Source organism: Miniopterus natalensis, chromosome 5 (genome assembly GCF_054644295.1).
Source record: "Miniopterus natalensis isolate mMinNat1 chromosome 5, mMinNat1.hap1, whole genome shotgun sequence".
Taxonomy (NCBI): Eukaryota; Metazoa; Chordata; class Mammalia; order Chiroptera; family Miniopteridae; genus Miniopterus; species Miniopterus natalensis.
In genome coordinates, this window is record NC_142085.1 from 42,733,247 (window position 1) to 42,747,549 (window position 14,303).

Sequence of the window (14,303 nt, forward strand, 5' to 3'; positions counted from 1 at the left end):
GCTAACAATGTAATTCCCACCAAACTGCAATGTTTTTGTGTTTTTGTCTTTTAAATATACCTTTATTGATTTCAGAGAAAGGAAGGGAGAGGGGAGAGAGAGAGAAACATCAGTGATGAGAGGGTCATTGATCGGCTGCCTCCTGCACGCCCCCAACCGGGGATCGAGCCCTCAACCCAGGCATGTGCCCTGACTGGGGACCGAGCCTGCAACTGCAATGGTTTTGTTAATTTAACTAGAGGCAGTTAAAAAAATAACTCAGGGATACATCCTAATCTCCGGAAATGTATAGTTTGCTGGTGGGGAAATGAAAATACTTACAAAATAGGGACAAAATGGTGTCACCAGAGAAATTATAATTAGGAGTGATGGGAGCTCAGATAAATAGAGCAACTTTCAGAAGTTGTATGAAGCTGAGTTATTCTGATTATTTTTACTGCGTGCTTTCAAAATAATTACATTTCCTAATTCCCTCTATTCTCAAATGGAAATTTCTCAAGTTTTCTCTCCCTTAGTCATGCTGCTCTTTGTGCTCAGTCTTACAGTCTGAGTTGGAAAGCCTTTTAACTGAGAACTACTGATTGCAGCAAACCTCAAGAACACAAGAAAAACATAATTATGCATTGATATGTACAGAAAAAAACAACAACTTTATTTAATTTCATTAAAGAGAAAGAGGTAAAACTGAGAAACATATGGGACACAAGGAGAAATATAGAGAGGTTGCCCCAAGCAGTTGGCACCTGATTCAACTGCAATCTGAACCCAGGTCTGTCTGATTCCAGAGCCCATACTTTTCACTTTTTAAGCCTGGTCTCAAATGTAAATGCACATTTAAACTGATTATAAAAGGAAGGCAATGTACCAGTGGGAAAGAAAAGAAAAATCCATCAAATTTACAAGAAAGAGGAGACTTGGTAGAACAAGTACCGTGGAAGAATTTGTGAAACAGGAGACCCATCCAAAAGTGGGTACATATGTAGAAAACACTGTCAAAGCACAATGGAAACAGAGAGGCAAAATGTTCCTCATTTAACAGCAGAAAGATACAGACTGTAAAACAATTGCCCTACTTTTGGTCTTTAGTGAAATGATTATTATTTTCTTTCATTTTCTATATCTAAAGGATAAATTACATCCATTAGCCCTTTTGCCCTATGGGCAGGAGAAATTAAATCCTGAGCTAAATTTCACTTAGGCCACAGATTTCAATTCCTGCCCCCTGATTTCCTGTCCCCATTCCACCCAAAGACCCTCACCACTTTCACTCCCGTTTCACATATGCGTCACCTGCTCCTGCCCTCATCTTTTGGTGAAATCATTGTGTCTGTTACTCCTAAGCTACATAAATCTATGTCCCTTCTTAAAACTGCTGAACTCCAATTTTTCTTCAAAGTTTTCTTGGACCTAGTCCCATAGAGTCTAATCAGAGGATTTTGCATGTTCTAACCAGCAGCCATTGGCTGTAAATATACCTATGTGGATTTTGATTGTCTTTAACTTTATTTTTTAAAAATCTCTTACAGCTATGCATTCAATAAATATCACTATCTCATCGACTACCCAGCTTAATCACTGCTATCCAGTAAATAGGGATAGATAGATGATAGATGATGATGATAGATGATGATAGATGATAGATAGATAGATAGATAGATAGATAGATAGATAGATAGATAGATAGATAGATAGATGATAGATAGATGATAGATAGATAGATGGATAGATGATAGATAGATAGATAGATAGATGATAGATAGATAGATAGATAGATAGATAGATAGATAGATAGATAGATAGATAGATAGATGATAGATAGATAGATAGATAGATAGATAGATAATGATAGATAGATGATAGATAGATAGATAGATAGATAGATAGATAGATAGATAGATAGATGATAGATAGATAGATAGATAGATAGATAGATAGATAGATAGATAGATAGATAGATGATAGATGATAGATAGATAGATAGATGATAGATAGATAGATAGATAGATAGATAGATAGATAGATAGATAGATAGATAGATAGATAGAGATAGATAGATAGATAGATAGATAGATGATAGATGGAGAGACAGATGATAGATGATGATTGATTGATGATAGATTAGATGATAGATAGATAGATAGATAGATAGATAGATAGATAGATAGATAGATAATAGAAATAGAACAGAAATATTAACTAAAACTAAACACATTTTTTAAATTCAGAGATCCTTGAGCTTGGTGATGATGCTGTTTCACAGTTGGTTTGCTGTATTACTCTTAGAACAATTTGCCATAAACATCAAAGTAACCCGATATGCTTTTTTTCTCTTTTCTCCAGGGGAGTGCACAGTGGGATATATAAAATGTCAGAAATAATTAGACAAAGTTGAACAACCCATTGAGACACTAAAATGTCTCTGGAGTTGAATATTTTGCTATGAAACTATAAAATCTGGTTTGAAGGCTGCTTATTATGAACAACGTAATTTTTTAATGTAATGGTCCCAAGATTTTCAAAGCATGATATAATATGAATATTTAAAAAGCCTTTTATATATAAATGTGTATAAAAGAATAAGTATAAAGAAAGAAATTCAGGTGGAAAGATAGACTCAAATTTGGTAATATCACCATCAGAAAGAGTTTGGGAACTTAAAAAAAATGTAACCTTTGAAGAATAATGTAAATGTAAAGATGAAGTTTATATTCAGAGAGAGAAATAAAATTATATCAAAATTATGTAAAGAACTTATGAATACCAACATATTATCTTATATTCTAGGAAGAAGTATATGGCTTTTTCATTCATTAACCAGTAGCATGCTATTTTCCAGGACCTCTCCATTCAGAAGAAATGCTGTGGTGCGTCCCTTTACCCACCCAAAATGGAACCCAGGAGACTACATAGCTGAAGAAATCACAGCCTCCCTACAAATGAGGGACATTCAAGTCTAAGTAGTTCCAGCTGAAGGAAAATAACCAACAGCTTCTCCACAGTGAAGCCTGGAACGGGGAAAACATGAACATCACCAACTGTACCACGGAAGCCAGTGTGGCTGTGAGAGCCAAGACCGTCACCGAGAAGATGCTCATTTCCATAACTCTGGTCACCATCACCACCCTGACCATGTTGCTAAACTTGGCCGTGATTATGGCCATCTGCACCACCAAGAAGCTCCACCAGCCTGCCAACTACCTGATCTGTTCTCTGGCCGTGACGGACCTGCTGGTGGCCGTGCTGGTCATGCCCTTGAGCATCACGTACATTGTCATGGACAGCTGGAGGCTAGGGTACTTCATCTGCGAGGTGTGGCTGAGTGTGGACATGACCTGCTGCACCTGCTCCATCCTCCATCTCTGTGTGATTGCCCTAGACAGGTACTGGGCCATCACCAACGCTATTGAGTACGCCAGGAAGAGGACCGCCAAGAGGGCAGGCCTGATGGTCCTCACCGTCTGGGCTATCTCCGTCTTCATCTCCATGCCCCCTCTGTTCTGGAGGAGCCACCGCCAGCTCAGCCCGCCCCCAAGTCAGTGCACCATCCAGCACGACCATGTCATCTACACCATTTACTCCACCCTTGGGGCATTTTATATCCCCTTGACTTTGATACTGATTCTCTATTACCGGATTTACCATGCAGCCAAGAGCCTTTACCAGAAAAGGGGGTCAAGCCGGCACTTAAGCAACAGAAGCACAGACAGCCAAAACTCATTTGCGAGTTGTAAAATTACGCAGACCTTCTGTGTGTCTGACTTCTCCACCTCAGACCCTACCACGGAGTTTGAAAAGATCCACACCTCCATCAGGATCCCTCCCTTTGACAACGATCTAGATCACCCCGGAGAGCGCCAGCAGATCTCCAGCACCAGGGAGCGTAAGGCGGCGCGCATCCTGGGCCTGATTTTGGGCGCATTCATTTTGTCATGGCTCCCATTTTTCATCAAAGAGTTGATTGTGGGTCTGAGCATCTACACCGTGTCCTCTGAAGTGGCCGACTTTTTTACATGGCTTGGTTATGTTAATTCTCTGATCAACCCTCTGCTCTACACAAGTTTTAATGAAGACTTTAAGCTGGCTTTTAAAAAGCTCATTAGGTGCCGAGAACATGCTTAGATTGTAAAAAACCAAAAGGTGTGAATTTGACCAGCCTCATGTCTGGACTGGGTAAGGGATGCAACTTCTTAATTCTTGAACATAGTTGGTTCAGGAGAGTTTGTAAGTATGTGTGGTCTTGTTGTGTGTTTTTTTGTTTGTTTGTTCTGTTTTGTTTGAGGCTTGTTATTTGGTATGCTGTTTTCTATTTCTGGTCTTGTTTGTGGCATATAATTTCAAATAAACATTATTGTACAAAAACAGACATTTCATCGAAGTAATAATAAAATGAATTAGCAAATACTTTTTTTTAGCCATTTCAGTTGACCCTGCAATGAAAGAATGTCAAAATAAATCTTCATTTGTGGAATTTCTTATTACATATAAATTACATGTCGTAACTGGCCCTCATGTGGCATTAAATCAGAGGTTATGCTTCCAAATGCTTACAAATCCCGGGGGCATTGCGTGGCTACTTAAAGCACAAACAAAGTGGTGTGCTGCCATCTGCTGCTTGCAGATGTGAGCGAAAGTCATTTACTGTGACTACATAGCTCACTCCTTTCAAGCACAAATAGCACAGATAGCCTGCCTTTTCAGTTCGTGGTTATATAAGCTTTGTCATTCTCTAAAAAGAACCTGGAATGAATACATTGACACTTTCCTAGGTCTTTAATTATGAATATGAAACGTAAGCAAATAAGAAATAATCAGTGTTTGCTATACTACCTAAAAGACACATGGTGTCTCCTCCCACTCTAAGAAGTGTCCCAGCTGAGCCTCAAACACACTCTCTCACTCTGGCAGGATTAAGGTGAGAGTACATGTCAAATTTGGGGAACTTTGAAAGCAGCTAAATGGGGTGCAGTGATAAATGAGGGACTATATTACCTGAAGAATTTGTTGGAGGATGTTACTCATTAAATTACCAATTGTGCAATTGAAAAAGAAAAACTAAAAGTTGAACATCTATGCTTATAACAAAGGCCACCCATCAGGAAGTGAGTAGGGAATTGTTTCTCCTGGAATCTCTGTGGCATCCAGGCCAGACCGTATCCTGGGACCAGGAGGCTGCAGGAGGGACCTGCGTCCACACTGTGGCCTGACTCAGCCTCCCCTGGCCTGGAGTGACCACTCTAAGTCACGTGGAGGAGCTCACCACTAAATTGAGAGTGGTGACAGAAAGGACTGAAAGTTTGTAAATTCTAGTATACTCCTGAGGAAATGACTATTCTACACCTCTGCTCCTTGCCTGTCACCCACAGCCTCGCCTCATCTCTTCAGTCTCCACAGATCATCCCTTTACTTTGTTTACTGAGAAGATATTATTTGCCCCCTCTCCACCTCCATGTTTTAGCCTTTAAATTTATCCCCCCTCTCAATTTTTCTGTAATCCTGCTCCTTTCTCTCTATCTCTCCCTCCCTCTTTCTCTCTCTTTCCTCCCTCTCTCCCCCTCTCTCCACCCTCTCTCTCTTTCCCCACTCCTTCCTTTCTTCCTCCCACCCCTTCTTCTTCAGTCTCACCTATTAATTTGCTCAAGTCTCTCGGACACTGGAGTAAACTTCCTGTGGTCCTACTTCCCCCTCAAGCTCCCTCTTCATGTCACTCCTAAATCTCTCGCCTAAGTTTCTCCAATCATCAGCCCCCTCATTCTGCTCCATTTCTCACCCTCCACTGAATTTCTGTCCCTTGCCAGCTGAGTATGCCCCTCCCAGTTCTTTCAAAACAGGTATCCCCAAAGTCATTAGTGACTTGCCAATAGGCAAATCTAGTGGTCTTCCTTCTGTCCTTATGTATGTCCCATTCTCACATCCATTAAAACTGCTAGCCATCCCTTTCTTGGGCAAGCCCACGCCTTCCAAGACACGTCAGTCTCCTGGCTCTCTCTCTACCTCTTCATTCTTTGCCTTCTTTTTCAAGACGTTGTCCTCAGCTCTCACCTCCTGTATATTTGTGCTCCATCCCAACCTCCATCATTTCAACAACTAGTTCTATGCCTGTGGCTCTTCAATGTCTGTCTTTAATCCTGATTTCTCCTTTTCTCACACTCCAGACCCATGAATTACGTCTGGTGAACATCTGACTGCTTGGTCAGTGCCTCAAACACAGCCTTTCTAAACTGAGCTCATGATCCTTCCCCCATACTCAGACCTTCTCCTCTTTCCACCTGCTCAGTCTCAGATAGCAGGGTTGCCATGCTTTTATCACTCATATTGGATAAATGTGATTCTCTCCCTTTGTGGTTTGTCTCTCACATCTGGATAGTCTTAAAGTCTTGCCCATTCACCTCTACAGAAATGTTTGTATATGCCCTCTTCTTTTCCAGTATTTTGGTCTTCTCACCTCAACTATTCTTTTCATCTGATCCACCTACCTGTGGACTCAACCTGCAACTCTGCCCCAGTATACCTGCCAGTTCCATCTAGAACAGTGGTTCCTAGAACAGTGGTTCTCAGAGTGGTCTCTCCAGACCAGCAGCATTAGCACCATCTGGAAACTTGTTAAATGCCAAGTCCACGGCCCCATGGAAGATCTACTTAACCAGAAGTTCTGAGTGGGGGGGCCCATCAATCTGTGTCCTAACAAACCCTCCGGGAGATTCTGGTGCATGCTAAAGTTTAAGAATCACAGTCCTAGAACATACCATGGGTTTTTCAGGTTTTTTAGATCACTAAGGTTTTCCTTTTATTTTATTTTATTTTTTATTTGTGTTTAAAATATTACAGATGACCCTTTTTCTCCCCAATGACCCATTGCACCCCGTCCCATCCCCCTCCCCAGTCTCTCATACCATGGATTTTTAATTGCAGTACTCAAAATCCTCTACTATTTTCCCCTCAGTATATAATGCATTTAGATTCCCTAGTATAATATTCAAGGCTCTTTCACTATGCAGCCTCAAACTACCCTTCTAAATTTATTCCTGGTTTTCTGAGCTCCCCTAATATTTGTTCCCACTGCTTCAGAAACCTGACCCCATGGCTTCCCATCTTCTTCCACAAATCCTTCATCATGTAGTTCAAGTGCAATCTCTCTGTCAAGTCTTCCTGACAGTCACTATGGGAGTCTCTCTCCCAGCTCTCTGCTCCCTTGAAACCCTATTTATATCTCTATTACTATAGACATCCTATCTTGTAGTGAATTTTTTTGTGTATTTCTGCTGTCTGCCCTACCAAATTGTGAGCTTCGTCAGGGCAGGAACTGTGTCTGTGTCATCTCTGTATCCCTGGGGGCTCCTACTGTGTTTTACACATAATAGACACCCAATAAATGTCTGTTAATGAGAGTGAAAGTATGTCCCCAAAAGATAAAAAAGTTAATATGCCATCTTCTCTCAATGAGAAAACCAAACTTCTAAAATCTCATGATGCAATACTGATTTCCTTTCCCCACCAAATTCCCAGTTGTTGTTTAAAAAAAATAAAAAATTAAAAAAAAAAATGCTAAGAAATGCTTTCACATGGAAAGGAAATGGACTTTTCATTTGAATATAAATGAATGTTCTTTATTAGTTAAGATTCAGGCAAAGCTGCTTTTAAAGACAAGACCCCAAAATATAGTAGCTCAAACCAGATAGTTTCTCTCACACACACACAACAATCAAGAGGTAGGAGGGCAGCCCTGAGAGAGTGGGCTCTTGTTCCACGAAGTCATTCAGGGTCTCGGGTTCCTTCCATCTGTGGTTCTGCCTTCCCCTCAGGGCTTGTCCCCCACCTGCATGGTCACAGCTGACTCCCCATCACACCCACATTACAGTCCATAGGAAGGAAGAGAGCATACGATTTCTTTTTATAGAAGTTGTACACATCACTTCTGCTTGGGTTCCTTTAGCAATAACTTAGTATCCTGGACACATCAAGTTGTAAGAGAGAATGGGACAGAGAAGCTCTAGCTCGGCAGCCATGTGCCTTGCTAAAAATAAAAACCTTCTAATAAAAGGAAGAAGGAGAGAGTGGGTACAAGGGGACAAGGAGCGATCTCTGCCACAAGGGGACACTGGTTTCTGTATGTGCTGCTCAGATACTGCTGGGAAGGTCAAATGGTGCCCAGCTTGTGGTGATCTGTGTTCACGGATGTCGAGATTTAAATTACAGGTGAATTGACTGAGATTGTGCATTAGCTGAAAATCCAGCATTTATCATGACTATACTATTTATAATCTCTAAAAATTATATGAGGAACTCACTTGCTTTCTCATCCTCCTCCACATATTATCTTGACAATTATAAGAGTTTTAAAATTTTAGGGATCTAAGAAAATAAAAAGCAAAAAGGAGACGCATAACTAATTTTCACTTACAACCCATTTCCAATTTACTAGTAAGTCCCAATCGAAGGCATTTCCATTTACTAGTAAGTCCCAATCGAAGGCATTTCTCTCATACCTACCTCTGCCTTTGACAAAGAAGAATCTATATATATTTTCTGTATAAATCAAACTTATTAAAAAAATCTCTTGTTTGGTTTACTTGTTTAACCAACATTACTAGCTGCTAGTGACCATTCTTGCCCCTTTAAATGAAAACTTAAGTAACAGAATCTTCTGATATAGTCAGTTTTTCTCGTGTAAACATCAATAGATTAAAAGTAAACTCCAGAGGTGAAATTTTAATCACCTCCATTAACTAATAAATTAAGACTTCCTGATTTGTGCACTTAGTGAAAGAATTCTTAGACACAAGTCATGCCCTTGTAGACCTGGGAAATGCCTTGATTATAATTGGTGGCAATAAGGACCCCTTTACATTGCTGCCACTATCTGCTTTAGATAACTATCTAGGCCTCCTATACTTAATGAACTTCAGTTTGCAAACTCTGATAATTATATATGAGGTAGGTTCCAGAGCAATGTCCAACAACTGTGCTGGTCATTCGCACAAGGCATTTTAGTTTCAACCTCACATTGATTGGTCTTAGTCTGCTAATGTGTGTTTGCTATGTTGCTTAGTTTTTAATCATAATAAATTTTAACTTCATTATGGACAGTATTTGCAAAAGCAGTGAGAGCAGCAGAAAAGTTAGTGAAAAGAAGCATGACTACAATAGAAATACAAGTAAAGGTAATTTTCTTATTAAAAGAGCTGAGAAAAGAACAGCCATTGTATATAAGAATGTTCTGTTTTCAAGAGCCACCATATGCTACACGTGAAAAAGCACTCTGTCTAAATTATCGACTATAATCAGCAGGAAATAAGGAAAAGTGACTAATGAGATGGGAAATGTCTGATCATTACACAGTGTTTGGGAATATCTGTGGGCATGTTTGGCTATCCCAACAGAGAATACTAATCAAATTTTGTGGTAGGAGACGGGGAGTATTACTGCAATAAAAAAAGAAGCCAGTCCCCCTCAATTAAGAATTGCACCACCCAAAATGCCAATATGACCACCTACTGAGAAACTCAGGAGTATCAGCATCAACATGGGATGCTCAGAAGCCTACTGCTAATTCAGCTAGGGGCTATTTAAGAAAAAGTCTGAACATGGTGAAAGTGCTGCTTATGAACTGTGATGGCAAGTCATGAGGGTTTTCAGGCTCAAGGCCGATTTGAATCTGCCCTATATCAAGGTGAACGTTAGGCCAACAAATACAGACACCAAATTGGTTAAAGAGCTTCCCATGACCTTAGCAGAGATCATTAACAAAAGGGACTCGCTAAATGTCTGTCAGCCAAGAGGAATGCATGCATGGTATTGATGCTTCCGAAGATTGACTTACACCCTTGTTTGACGGAAAGGCCTAAGTAAAGTCTCACCTAAGTCACCCCAAACTTAGAATGAAAGGGCAGTCTCCAGCACCTGGACCCAAGTCAGCTGCTCTTTTTGTTTCAGCCTCACTTTGCTTACCTTTCTACTTTTGCTTCCACTGACAATGAACTGTCTCTTCGTATATTTTTTGTTCAAGTTCTTGAGCAGCAAGAATGTCATCACTGTAACTGATCACCTTTTGTTTTCGGGGAGCTTCTGTGCCAGACCACTTCATAGCACACGGCCCAGCCTAGAGATCTGGCTGTTTGGGGGCCATAAGTCCAACTACCCCAACCAACCAGCTGCAGGTAGGGGAGGGCTGAGTATGTGTGTGTGTGTGTGTGTGTGTGTGTGTGTGTGTGTGTGTGTGTGCATGTCATATCATGTCACATGGTGCTACATGGTGGATTATACTTAAAAAAACACCTAGAGCTGCTTTTCTGAGCAGGGGCTGCCTTGTAACCCATTTAGAAGGAGTTTGTGGGCAGGTAGCCATTCTAAGGCAAGATCTTTTCAGTGCAGACACATTTTGGAAACTCTGATCAGGATCTCTCTTAAGTATCACCAATGAGGCTGATGGCTTCATATCCTCCTGTTCCTTGCTTTCCTGTGCTCATATCCTCTCTTCTGCTTTCCTTACTGGGGTTGAAAACATTGTTTTTGTTTCTATGTACACGTGTGTGATTGGAAAGGGAAGTCAGGCCTTCGTTCCACTTGTGGCCTCTCTGGGTGTTTTGAGGGCTTTGGGGAGCAGAGTCATGACATTAACAACCACTATGTACTCCGCCAGGCTTAGCTCAGTCACAACTACCCTGGGGATAGAATTACCTCCTTTCAGCCTATAAAAGTGTTGTGGGTATGAATATACTCAAGCAAATGGGCATATTTCCAGTGAAATGAGCTTTTTCTTAATAAAAATCAAACAGGAAAAACGACTATAATCCAGCAGGGGCTGGGGAGAATTTACTAAAAAATAATTTGAAGATAAAGTTCATTTAATCAACAAACATTTCTTAACATCTGTGTGTGAAGTTTTGCAACATATTGTGTTGTGAGTGAGACAGAGCCAGCCCTTAAGAAAAATATGGTCTATCGGAAGAAAAAGCCAAGCAAACAAGTAAGTGATTGCAGTCAAGTGCGATACATTGCGTAACAGAGACGTGTACAATGTGCTATGTAAGTACAGCAAAGAAATACACACTTTGTAGGAGATGGGGAGAGGAGCCTTCACTGAAAATTTGAACTGGCACATGATATAAGAGTTCACTAGGCTGACCATTTATTCAGATAAACAGCATGAACAAAGGCCTGGAGGTACAGCGATCCGATGGTGTTCGGGGAATGAGAAGTGGCCTGTGGTGGCCAGCGAGCGTGTGTGTAGGAAGGACAATGGCAAGAGTGGAGGCCGGCCAGGCACACACGTCCATGAAGGGTTAAATGCCTCACTAAGGATATTGGACCTCACCCTGAGGCAGCAGAAAATTGCCCAATGATTTTAACCAAAGGAGAACGGGACCAGACCTGCAGTTTTGGAAGCATCCTTGAATAAAAGAGGCTGGAAGAATGAGGACCAGGTAGACGGGTGTTGGAATAAGACAGAGAGCGAGAAGGGAGATCTGTACTAAAGAAGAGGGACGGGAGGGGAGGGAGAGGGTATTTTAGACTTTAGAGACAGAATTGGAGGGCAGACACGCCAGTTGATCTTACTGGAATATGACCTTTTTAAGCTGGAAGAGAGCAAAGTTTCAGACGGCCGGGGGAACATGGAGTAATTTCAGCAGCAGATCATAAACTCACGATTTGAGAATATAGTGGACTAGAGCAGGGGTCATCTTTGACAAATAAACCAATGCTTTTTCTGTGTTGGAGCCTGTCCACCCTTTGCGTAATCACAGTCAACAGGGCAGAAAAATCTCTTCTAGGAAATAAAAATAGGATCAGAGATGTTCCTTCCACACTTGATTCATCTCCACCATTAGCAATACTCTTTCGTTGAGCCCTTCTAAATACATTGGTTATTAACAACTCAGTTAAGCAAACAGTGCTTACTCCAGCAAATACTCATCCATGTATCATTCAACAAATATTTACTGAGCACCTTCTATCTGCCATGAATTATGCTAGTTCATAGATATTCAATGGTAAAGTAGACAGTACAGATCCCTTGCCTAACTGAAATTTCAGTCTAATGAAAGAGAGAGATCATTTAAGTAGCATTTTTGATACAGTGTGTTAAAAGACAGTACAGGGCGATATTTCTCATACTTCTGATTTGGTAGGTCTGGGTGTGAGACCCGAGAGCGTGCATTTCTAACAAGTGATGTTGCTGTTTTTCCTGGCCAAAGGACCACACTCTGTATGACATGGGGTCATATAACTCAGTCTAGCAAATTGTCATCCAAACCCATTGAAAGAGAAATTGGGACTTACTCTGGTAGACTGAAAAAATACTGAACATGGAGTAAGACAAACTAGATTTAAATATACATTTCAAAATTACTGAGTGACATCGGGAAAAGTTTTTAATCTCTTGGAACCTCAGTTTCTCCATCCATAAAATCAAGGGTGAAAGTATTTACTTCTCAGGTTGTTATGAGACTTAAATGACATAATACTCAAAAATGTGCTTTGGTGAACTGCAAAACTGACAGGGTGGGGAGGGAGTTGGAGGGGATAGGAAGTGAAATAATAAAATCTCTAAAACTGTGTAAGATAATGCAATGCAATAAGGATTCTATTTTGATAAATAATGCTAAGAAATCAGATACACAATGTCCAGAAACTGTATGGCACGTTTAATACAAGTTCTGATTTGATCAAGGGAGCCCCCCAGTGGCTGACAGACAGGATGCATCTAAATTCTCCTGTTTGCAGAGGTGATGCCAGAAGATGAACAGTGACTCGCTTGTCACATTATAACTAAAATAAACTGCGGAGAGTACTTCCTCAATCCCCCACATTTAAGAGATGAGAAAACTAAGGCACTAAGAGGCTGTATATACATATTTTGAAAGTTAGAAGTCACACTATTTATTTTGAAATTTAACACCTTATTTTTTCCTAGGAATGTCAAAATTCAGCAATTTCCATTCAACATAAGTAAGAGCTACTTCTATTTTCAAAATATAACTAAGGCATGTATATAATTACTGAGGTCTGAAATTATCACTCAGCAATGTAACCCTGTAGACCCCAATTCTTAGTCTCAAAGCTCTCTTTTGGTTCCTACCTGCCTCCCTTATTCTACCCATCCCCCACATCCCAGCCCAATTCTGTATTCATTTTTAGGGACTGCCATAACAAAACACCACACACTGGGTGGCTTAAACAACAGAAACTTATTTTCTCACAGTTCTGGAGCCTGGAAGTCCAAGATCAAGGTGTCAGCAAGTTTGATATCTCCTGAGGCTTCTCTCCTTGGCTTGCCTTCTTGCTGTGTCCTAATATTGTTCCCTGGTGTCTCTCCTTGTGTCCAAATTTCCTCTGCTTATAAGGACACTGGTCATATTGGATCAGGGTCAACCCTAATTGCCTCATTTTAACTTAATCACCTCTTTGAAGGCCTTATCACCAAATAAAGTCAACATTCTGAAGTAGTGGGAGTTAGGGTTTCAACATCTGGATCTTGGGGGGAACACAATTTAACTCATAACATCAGTGAATACTTAATAGGCCCCAGGGAGAAAGACCTCGTGTCCATATAGGACTGAGAATCCCCTGCCCTATTGTTCTGCCAGTAGATTGAACCTCTCCTATCTGCCCATGGAAGCTGAGGTTCTGATTGCTGCTTGACTCTACCAACACTTCTCTCCTGAACACAGAATCTGATCAGCCTTGGTAACAGCTCTGCAGTTCATACTGACTTTTATATTGGTTCTTCTGGTCTACTGACTGGGTCTCAGGCTGAATCACAGGTCCATCTACCTCCTCATCAACATCATCTTGCCAAAATATTACTATACTTACAATAATGATTAAAACATGGATGGAGTTCTAGTCATGTTTCAAGCATCAGACAAGTGCTTCTCATGCATAGCTCTCACTACAATGCTGTAAATTTGGTGCAAAATAGATGCTCAATAATTATATAAATAAATTAATAAATGAAGACTATAATTGTCCTCATTTTACAGATAAAAATATGTTGACTCTTAAAAATTACGTAGCTTGCTCAAGGTCACATAGCCAGTTAGTGGCAGAGCTGAGGTTCAGGGCTTTCTCACCAAAGCCCATGCTCTTGACCACGCCTCATGCACCTCCATGCCCTGCCCACACCCCTGAGCTATTACAACAGCTAAGCCATCTCCTGCCTTGTCTCTCTTATAATCATCCCTGAACGCTAGCCCATGCTTGAAAGAGATGGGACAAGTAAAAATTCTTCGGTGGCATTCAAAATCAGAATTCAGATGCTAGACTGACACACTTACATAGGCTGTGGAAAGAAATACATTCAAAAC

At 40.7% G+C, this 14,303-nt stretch overlaps 1 protein-coding gene across 1 annotated transcript; it reads left to right on the forward strand.

Moving 5' to 3' along the window:
• The first annotated feature begins 2,967 nt into the window (after window positions 1–2,967).
• HTR1E (5-hydroxytryptamine receptor 1E) lies at window positions 2,968–4,395 on the forward strand. The gene has a single exon (XM_016207292.2). It carries the CDS (start codon window positions 3,022–3,024, stop codon window positions 4,117–4,119), a length of 1,098 nt encoding a protein of 365 aa, XP_016062778.2. The 5' UTR covers window positions 2,968–3,021; the 3' UTR covers window positions 4,120–4,395.
• Window positions 4,396–14,303: the final 9,908 nt, after the last annotated feature.

Bases quoted from the DNA above. Each gene is read 5' to 3' on its own strand.
- HTR1E (XM_016207292.2), top strand. From the start codon at position 3,022: ATGAACATCACCAACTGTACCACGGAAGCCAGTGTGGCTGTGAGAGCC.